Source organism: Chenopodium album, chromosome 21 (genome assembly GCF_948465745.1).
Source record: "Chenopodium album chromosome 21, dcCheAlbu1.1, whole genome shotgun sequence".
NCBI classification, from domain to species: Eukaryota; Viridiplantae; Streptophyta; class Magnoliopsida; order Caryophyllales; family Amaranthaceae; genus Chenopodium; species Chenopodium album.
In genome coordinates this window covers 15,919,030-15,929,338 of record NC_137854.1, presented here as the reverse complement: position 1 = coordinate 15,929,338, position 10,309 = coordinate 15,919,030, and the positions used below count along the sequence as shown (strand labels likewise).

General features: G+C 31.1%; 1 protein-coding gene across 1 annotated transcript; it reads right to left on the bottom strand.

Moving 5' to 3' along the window:
* Positions 1 to 227: 227 nt before the first annotated feature.
* On the bottom strand, positions 228 to 8,754 carry LOC145600971 (multicopper oxidase LPR1-like). Its single transcript, XM_081656857.1, has 6 exons — positions 8,326 to 8,754; positions 5,427 to 5,967; positions 3,881 to 4,216; positions 1,825 to 2,405; positions 684 to 784; positions 228 to 586 (listed from the first exon to the last, which is right to left on the bottom strand). Exons 1-5 carry the CDS (start codon positions 8,521 to 8,523, stop codon positions 731 to 733), a joined length of 1,710 nt encoding a protein of 569 aa, XP_081512983.1. The 5' UTR covers positions 8,524 to 8,754; the 3' UTR covers positions 228 to 586; positions 684 to 730.
* Between the last annotated feature and the right edge of the window lie 1,555 nt (positions 8,755 to 10,309).

Sequence of the window (10,309 nt, the reverse complement as noted above, 5' to 3'; positions counted from 1 at the left end):
ATGTGATTTATGAAACTGCGCTTAGAGTACCTAAAACCATACATTAACGTGGGGGATTATTTAATTTGACTTGATTCAGCTTGGAGAATTGTTTGGCTTGATTAGGCAAACAATCAATTGGTAAAAAATAATCAAGTTTAGGATTTTTCACAATCTTACCCCCAAAAAAAATAATGAGGAAAACTTCATGGTAGAAGAGGGTTTATTTGGGTGATTCATTAGCAACGAAGATAAACATATTGTTTACTCACTAATACAACAAAAAATAGTTTACTCACAAAGCATAAGAAAACTCTTTGAACTATTGTTTCACACTAAAAGATCTAGCTAGTATAACAACTAATTAAGTATATTTTGCATTATACTTATTTTATTTGTCTCAATCACATTAAAGTCACTCCTAAAAGAAATTGACAATTCTTTATTTGATTTACACTAATTAACTTAGCTTGTTGCAATTGTACACAAACCCTTGTATGGAAGTTTGTCATTCCACATCATACTTGTACATACAACTTTGACTTGGTTCAAAGAAGACATGCATAGTTGATGATTTGGGGGCCATTTTGATTTATGACCAATTTTCCTGCAAATCCCAGATATTAAGGGTCAGCATTCATTGAACATAGTAATACAAATCAAAGAAAATAAATAATAAAATGTTTGAAAAACTTAGCTTGTACCTCTGTTAATCTGTGATATAATGAGATCTCAGGTCGTCCTCCAAATTCTAATTTACCAATTTAAACGGCCTCATCATGACGTTGTCTTCATGATCTAGTATCTGCAAGTTGTAAACAAAGACATTTATTTTGAGTACATAATAGTTGTAATTTTACAAATTAATTACTCCACATATAGAGCATTTCGTTATGCAAAATACTACTCGTTCCTGAATATCATGTTGATTGACACATTTGACAATAAATTTCAAAATAAGTATATGCACTTTGTTATTTGTAAAATGATATTTGATATACATAAATTCAAATATACTCCATAAAAATGAAACTTCTAAAGTGAAACTAATCCAACAATTATTACACAATAAAATTTATTTATATATAAGAAAATGTGATCAAGCTAATTGTATGAATTGTGTACGGTAAAAGTCAACTTCTTGCAAGTATTTAGCAATGTAAATAAATTTTAATTTTTTGTTTGTTTGTTTGTAAGGGTAAGTAAAAGGAAAACATTAGGAACTCATCCTCACGAGGGAAATTCCTAATGCATTTAGCAATGTGGATAGTAGGGTATGTTCTGATTTACTAAGAGTCTGTTCTCATTGACTGAACTCAGCTGAGCTGAACTAAGCTTAACTGATCTGAACTTAGCTGAGTTGAACTGATCTGAACTGATCTAAACTGAACTGAATACTTTATAAGAGAAGGAAATTAGGAGCTGAACTGAACTGAACTGAAATGAACTGAATTTCAACGTATGAGAACAGACCCTAAATTGTGCTGAGCTAAACTGAACTGAACTAAACTGAGTTGTTTATGAGAGAAGGAAATTAGGAACTGAACTAAATTGAACTGAACTGAATTGTTTATGAAAGAAGGTAATTAGGAAATGAACTGAATTGAACTAGACTTAACTGATGAAATTAAGCCGAAGAGAACAGGTCGTACTTTGTTTGATTATATGCATTAAATGAAAAGATACGTGCAATTTTGTGAAGTCAACTTTAGCCAAGAACAACACAAACAATAAACTAAAAACACATGTTAACTTGCCCAACATAGCTAAGCTAATTGACATCCATCGCTACATCTACGTTATATGATTAGAATTTTGTAAGAGAATAGGGATAAGAATACGTACATGACAATGATAGACGTAACCAGGCTCCTTGGTAGGATCAAAGGGGTAAGATACGTTAGAATGGATGTAAGAAAATCTCACATATATCTTGGTCATATACCCTGGCTTCATTTTGTACACATTCTTCCAACCTCTTTCATGCCTTGGAACAGCTTTTTTCTTACCTCGTGCATGTTTGTGTACGTTACACTTTTCTGCATTGTTCTTCTTAACCATACAATCTTGGAACTTATCAAAATCCAACAATTTTGTTTGCTCCAACGCCTTAAATAACCCGAAATGGACATGAAGCGGGTGATTATCCTCTGTTAGATTGATTACGTACCATACCTCACTAGACCCGACCTTAGGGAACTCAGTCACTGGAGCGTCGAATGATAGGCCATTAATGAAGAGATGGGTGGGTTCATCGGATGGACTTGTGTACTCGTACATGGCAATGTAGCGCGTTCTCAAAGCAGTGGATAGATTTGGTGACGGGTACTTGACTAGCCTTTTCGGTACGTGGCTCGGGTCATTTACATGGTGATCTTTGATGATGAATTTCATTACCTTGCTGTTTACATCATTTACAGGATCCCCTGTGTAACACAAACACAATTCTAGTAAATAAAAGATAATTTTACCTTTGGTTATGTGAAAACAATCTCTCAGTTTCATGTTGTTTTAGTTTCTTGAACTTAGTCCTTGATTTGCATTTTGGGTTATTCAAATCAATGGAGTTTACGCTGTAATATTTAGGGCATCGCTCAAGTAATCTATGCTACGTTTTATGTTAAAAAAAAAAAGAGATAATTTTACCTTATAGAGTTGAGGCAATAATGTAACCAATTTAACTAGCCTTGTACAAAGCAAATCATGTGTCCATCCTTGACTAATGTTTTGTTCATAATATTTTCGTACTCCAATGTTACAACCGGCTTTTAACTGTTTGTGTAAAATCTACAGTTTCTCTAAATAGTGAGATCGTCGAACAAAATTATCTTTCTTTTATCTTAGAATTAAGTAGAAAACTATAAAGTCAATAACATAGAAAATATTCGATTTCAGTTTATAAGTACCACTGTTAAAACTTTAACCTATTAAACTAGTTAGTACTTTAGTGAATTCTCGAAAAAAATAATTAAATGATTACATGTCTTATATATAATATCCATTAGAACAAATATGATGGATCTATCAACTAATATACCAAAATACTATCCAAGTTAGTGGTTTTCCAGCAGTTAGCTTGATTCTAAAATGGCCCCATTAAGCCATGCTAATCAACCCATTACTTGTTGTTTGTTGCGTGCATGCCACTAGGCACTAACTATATCTATGACCAAATATTAATCCATTTTCAGGGTGGCTTTTTGTTCGGTCAAAATAGTTATTATTGTAAGATGTAATCATGTAAAGTTGTGAAGCTGACTAGTTGTTTAGTAAAAGACTATAGTTGTGGAACAAACTTGTTGTCAAATTATTAGTATCAACTTTTTTTATTTATTATTATTCTATTTGAATTCAATTGTCACATTATTTCAACCTCTTCGAAATTCTAAATGACTTTACACGAACAACTCTTAATTATAATTGTATCACATTGATAGAATTTTCAATTTTATAATTAAGAGGGGTGAATGAGATTGAAACTCGCACTAATTTCACACATGCATAGGTGGACGTCATGTTAAATGAAGAAGTCAACCAAGAAGTTAAACTGATGGTTGAGGTCTCAAGATTGACTTTATATTATATCATACAATTCTTAAGCACTTAATTAGTGTCTCAATGTTGGGTTAGTCATGATTAACAAACCAATTAGGCCACTAACCACTTAACTAGTTGCCCATTAACAAAATATATCAATACTTTACCATAAAAACCACACGAAACTTTCAACAAATTAAAAGTATATGTAGTAGTAGAACATCTAATGTCCACTTTCAAGAACATTATTAGACTTCTCTCAAAAAAAAAAAAAAAAAAAAAAAAAAAAAAAAAAGAACATTATTGGACTAATGCAAGAAGAAGATGCTGGAAAACACCAAAGAAAAACATGCATAATTATCACCTGATGGAAAGGGATAAGCAGCATCATTAGCAAGCACAGCAATGCTTGATTTCGATTTCGAAAAGTCGATAACAACATCAGAAATCTCCGAGGGAGCCACAAGCTTAGTCTTACTCGTAGTGGGTCGATCTAGATAAGCTGAATCAGATCCTATATGTATGAATGGAAGATCATTGCTTAGGTAGAATCTGAAAAAACGAGCGTTGCTCGTGTTGATGATTCGAAACCTATATTTCCGACGTTGAACCACCATGTATGGCCATGCTTTTCCGTTAACTACTATTACGTTTCCGAAATATTCTGGCTGCCATTGTGGGTGTATGTTTGGGTTGTTACCTGTGTAACAAATCATTAAACCTTAGCTTAGAATTACGGAAAATAAATCTTTTATCCCACTTTTTGTGTACCATATATATAAATATGATACAGTATGTGACATTTATTTAATTTGGTGAAATTATTAACATTATGTACTGTCCGAATAATTTTATTGCAATTTTATTAAGATGCATTAATTAGAATAGAACAATTAAATTATTGATGTACATATGAACATAATTTTGATTGAAAGAGAAAATTGTACAGCAAGTCATTAAATAAAAATAAATTTTAAAAAATGAAAGTTTTGCATGAAATGCTTCTATATTGTATAGTAAATCACTTCCCTCCTTTCATTTGTATGAAAACATGACCTAAGAAAATTAATTATTTTAAGCAAGAAAAGTCTTTCTAGAGAAAAACTTTGTAACATTTTTTCTTTCATGTGCAAGAAAAAAACTAAAACAAGGTAATTTGAGAAAAATAGAAGGAGACGAACCATGTTCAAGGATAACTCAAAACTCGTGCAATAGCACAAATAACCAAAAAATGACTCGCATAATTATAATTTGCAAAAGGAAAATTTGACAATTACCACCTTCTGTTATGTCCATTTTAGCAATTACCACCTTCTATTTTTTTTTTTTTTGAAAATTACCACCTTCTATTTTCAAAAACATCAAAAGTTACCACCTTCTTGCCCCTCTACTACCACGTGACGTCATTTTGGGCTCATTTTTTCCCTTTTCTCCCTATTTTCTTCATATTTCTCATTCCTAACTCGATTCTCATCCCTCCTTTCACTTCTTTTCCCCTAAACAATAAAAAACACTTCAATTCACTCCTCCAAATCAAAATTGACGAACAATTATTGGTGGTTTGGGGGAAAAAAAGTGAAAGGGGAGATGAGAATCCAAATAGGAATGAGAAATGTGAGGGAAATAGGGAGGAAAGAGAAAGAATGGGCCCAAAATGACGTCACGTGGTAGTTGGGGGGTAAGAAGGTGGTAACTTTTGATGTTTTTGGAAATAGAAGGTGGTAATTTTCAAAAAAAAAAAAAAATTAGAAGGTGGTAATTGCTAACATGGACCTATCAGAAGGTGGTAATTGTCAAAATTTCCTTTGCAAAAACTTATAACGTGACAATAAAAAAACACACGTAATTCAAAAATTTAAATGAACTGAGGAAATAATCATATGAAAATAAAGGTGCATGTAACAACTTACCAGTGGTATTCATGTAAAGGGATCCATTTCTATAGAAGTCTCTATCACAAACGACCAAAACCCTATCAAATTCATTTCCAGAAGGTAATTTAAGAGGATCCTCAACTTGTGGATGTCGAATAATATATGACCCAATTAATCCAGCCAAAAGATTAGCCCTAGTTAATCCCATTGCATGATCATGATACCACATATTTCCTGGTTGTTGTTCGTTATGATAATGGTACATTTTCTTAGTCCAACGAGGTCCTCGGTCTTTAAACCCTTTGGTAAACCACGCGTGTCCATGACCATCACTCTCTGGCTCATCGATCCCTCCATGGAGGTGCACCACCGTGGGAACCCCTTGGTGGTCTTGTGGGATCGCGGTTGGTATGGTTGGGTCCCATGGAAGGATGTGCTTCTTAGGGAGATTGTTTTCCCATGTTATGTAGGTGTCTACACCGTGGAGGGCCTCAATTGTTGGCCCCGGAATTGTTGCCGTCCTCTTAGAAGTACCATAGGCAAAAACCGGTGTTGGTGGAAGATCTCTATGAAATTTCTGAAAATCATGAAATAATATGTTACAATTAGCAATAACATTGAGTAATTTTTTCTTTTACAACAACGCCACATAATTATGTAACTATGTTACATCAAAAAACAATTTCATCACACTATTCTTCTATAAGCCAACTATTAAAAAGTTTGATTTCAACCTTAGATTAAAAATTTAAAATGATTATTGTACTTGTACATATTATTTGAAATTTGAAATATACATCACATGCATGTAAATCTAGTTAATAAGTTAAACTGAACATAGCCTTATCACGATAAAATTCGTTACTAATTATTTTGCACAGTCATCAAACATGTTACAAATAGTAGAAAGAATTACGACACTCTAAACTTATGTGGATAGCGTAAAATTGTCGCCTTTTGCATGGCCCTCATGGACAATATTGTAAACTAGGCTTGTATTTTCCACGATATTATCATCAAGTCCAGCTTTTTGTGGAACCCAATCTTGTTTTATATGTTTGTACTACTATTAAATGAACTATGATATCTATTTCTTCCTTCGTCTCAACTCAAGGAAAAAACACCTCTATAACACGATTTTGTTTCTTAATTAAACTCTCAAATTAAAGTATCCTATAAAAATCTCTACAGTATTCGTTTCTTAACTGTTTTTGTTTTTTTTTTCTTCTTAACTGCTTAATTAGCTATATAAATTTGTTTACAATCATAATGATGTACGGAGTAGTTATTACGAGTAGTAACTTTATACTTTGTCCATATAACGAAGCACTTTACCTTCATTATTTACTTGCACAACTTTCACCAAATTGCTTAGGACTTGTTTGACATTGTTTTTTGTTTCCAATTTTCAGTTTTTTTGAAAACAAAAAACCAAAAACAGGAAACAAGAAAAGGTGTTTCCACTTTTCTGTTGTCAGTTTTCAAAATTATCATGATTTTAATAAGTTTGACTAATTTTTGATTCATTATATGACATATATCATATAATTTTAAAATACAAAAAACAAAAAAACTGAAAACCACAACAATGCCAAACGAACCCTTAGTTTAGGTAACAGAAGTTTGCTAACATTTATGTGGCTTTGACTTTTGGGTATGGCACAAATTTTTTTATTTAGTTAATCAGACATTAACTTTTGTGGAGTAATTTTAATTGTATTAGTACTTCGTATGTGCGAGTAGTAATTTTTCAACAAATAGTTGTTACTTCAAAGTCGAAAACCTTTTAATTTTACATGTTCGTAAGAGTAAATATTATAACATGTATTTAGTAGTTTACAAAAAAAAAAAAAAAAAAAAAAAAAAAAAAAAAAACACGTACTTAGTAGATGACTTTATTTCGTTATATTCAGACAAATCAATATAAACAGAATTTTAGCATCATATGGTAGTGTAATATTGTCTAGTACTTGTACAATCACAATTTAGGTTGTAAGCTAACGGACATAATTTGATAAAAACAACAAAATCACTGACTACTAGGGTTCAAATAAAGACGTTACTTGATCAAGGCCAAAGCCCGTGAATACTCAACTATATCTATCTTAAAGATTATCAGCAAAAACAGGAATTATATCTCAAATGACCAATAACATGTCAACTTGTAACTACGTACTAATTTAACTTCTGTTTGAGTTCTAATCCTTCTGCTCCAATCTAAGAATATAGAGTTCATAGTTCTAATTAAATACTTTTATAATTTATATTTAAACAAAAAAAAAAAAAAAATCATTTAATTGGAAAGCAATGATTGACAATAGTTATATGTCCATTTCGAGTTTAATACAACAGTTTGACTAGCACACCCATCAATACACAATATCTTTTAATAGTTAAAAGTAATTTTAAAAAAAAATCGATATATTAAAAATATACCTTGAAATAAATCGGAATATTGCTTATATATTTAGCACTTACACAAGTTATTATACGCTAATAAAAAATTATGATTAAAGTTAGACGACTCAATAATGCAAAAATCAAATTATTGCATCTTATTCTACATTTTTTTTTCCACTATTCAGCAGAAGTTTGAAATTTAATTTTTTAGTGACCCAAACAAATTATAATAAATAAATAAATATAAATACTGCAATAGTCTCAGATATATTATGTGAACCTCCTAATCCACATCAATTATCAACTAGCCTTAATCTAATTTCTAGCTCACTGCATCAAAAAATCACCACTAAAATCTAGAAACAGAGCATACTTAAACAACAGGAAAACACCTAATTATCTTAAACTGGCATAAATCTCATTACATTTCACCAAAATCAATGTCCAAAAATAGAACTACAGATACAAATTAAATAATGAAAAACTTAATTAAAAACCATAATTAGTATAAAAGCAGGGGAGATTAAGAACTAACCCAATTCTTCTGGAACATGCCAATTTTCAAAGAAGTAGGAACAGCTTTTCCATGAACAACTTCATACCCAAATAACTTGGGCATATCAGGAAGTTCATCAACAAATAACCTTAATTTATTGGTACTAATTAGATTCTGGGAGTTAACCCCTGTTCTAATTACTCCCAAAATTAGCAGAAAAATCACAAATTTTATCATTTTTACAGCTATTGTGAGAATTTTGTAGAGAAAGAAAAGATGGTTATGAATTTTAAGTGTTGAGAGAATTCAGAGAATATAAAGGGTAGTGGAAAATAGACAGAGTATTCCAGTATTTTGGACAGAAAGAATTAGGATCTTTTTTTAGAGGACTAAAAATAAATTTGAAGAAAATGCCAATTATTTTACTAAAAAGAAAGAGAGCTGCTGTGGACAGTCATACAACCATGCATTAAATTTGTGACTATACTCATTGGTCTACCTATCTTTTTACACTAGATTCCTATTATTAAATCTTTTGGTTGTTTAATATGGGTTTTAATTAGAATTGTCAATGAAAAGGAGATTAGTTCACACCACTATTATGAAGGTAGTGATAATAGATTAGAGGAAAGAATTTGTCCTTTGCTTGATTGAGTTTATCATTAGTTGCTAACTGGAGAAAAGAGTGTGAAAGGGTAAGTTTCTAGGAGTTGTAAATTATTAAAGAAAATGCTAAATGTCACCAATGGAGTTAATAAAATTATTTAAAAAAAAAAAAAAAGAAGTTGTATATGTTGTGAATACTGAATACTAATTAAAAAGTTGTATATGTTGTGAATCCTAATTACTCCGTATTAATTAGTATGGAGATGTACAGAGAAAAGCATATATCAGCATAGTAGAGTAGAAGTAGAATAGAGCAGAGCATAGCATAGCAGAAAAATACAGTCCAAATAATATGTTAATATGTACCGATACACATGCACACAAATACATAGTATGTTTTTCATAAATGTGATTAACATATTCTTCCCTACTTTATGTTCACAATAATATTACGTTTATGTCAGCAATTGGATGTTGGTGTAGTGGTAATTGGGACTATACTTGGTAGAGAGAACCTGTGTTCGATCCCCTACAATAACAATTGGGAGGGAATGACAGGGTAAAGTCGTATTCCCCTAATCAAAAGTATTATCTAAGTCCTCTAACTAATGCAGATAGGGAAGTAGGGTCGAATCCACGGGGAAACAAGTATTTCTACTCCTAATTAATTATTATAATCTAAATTATCAAGGTAACCAATATTGTTGTGATTAAAAGACTATATTATGAAGAATATGATCAGATAAAATAAAGTAGGAGAAATCAAATATTAAAAGGCCTAGGGAATAGGTTCACTAATAAACAATATTCCAAGGTAAAACATAACAATCAATCATCAATGCATCAGATCATCAAGGGCTTTCGCTACGTATTACAATCACATAGTTAATTTACCGGTATTAAATCTCATCTCTCGAATCTCGACTTAACCATTTATAAATTAGTTTGTCTATTGAAACTAAGCCTAAACATCAATTCTCATCTCTCGAATCTCGAATCGATGTTGCTAAACTCATACAATTAAACCTGGCCAAATATAATTGCATAGCATTAAAACAATCAATAGGAAATTAATTAATCATTGACAATCAACAACCATAAATTACCCCTTCATATTATTTATTAGATTCCCATAAACCCTAGAAAGTAAACTACTCAGACATAATTAAAAATAAACTAAACAAAACAATTAAACAAGTCATAAAGGATTAAAGGAATAAAATTACTGAAATTAATAAAGAAGAAATCGTTACCGAATCGACGGAATTACAAAGTGGATTCAAGAACAAAAGTAAAAGTTGAGAGAAATCTAGAGAGAGAAATAATCTAAGTAGAGAGATAATAAGAAGTAAAGAGTGTGTAAAAGAAGTACTAAACTTGCTTAATAAAATTGCATTTATACTAAGGAAGAAATCCT

Excerpts from the sequence above, each read along its gene's own strand:
- LOC145600971 (XM_081656857.1), bottom strand. The coding sequence starts at position 8,523 with ATGATAAAATTTGTGATTTTTCTGCTAATTTTGGGAGTAATTAGAACA. Across the intron at positions 4,217-5,426 it reads CCTTTACATGAATACCACTG|GTAACAACCCAAACATACAC; the intron begins GTAAGTTGTTAC and ends TTTGTTACACAG. Across the intron at positions 785-1,824 it reads GTTACGTCTATCATTGTCAT|ATACTAGATCATGAAGACAA; the intron begins GTACGTATTCTT and ends TACAACTTGCAG.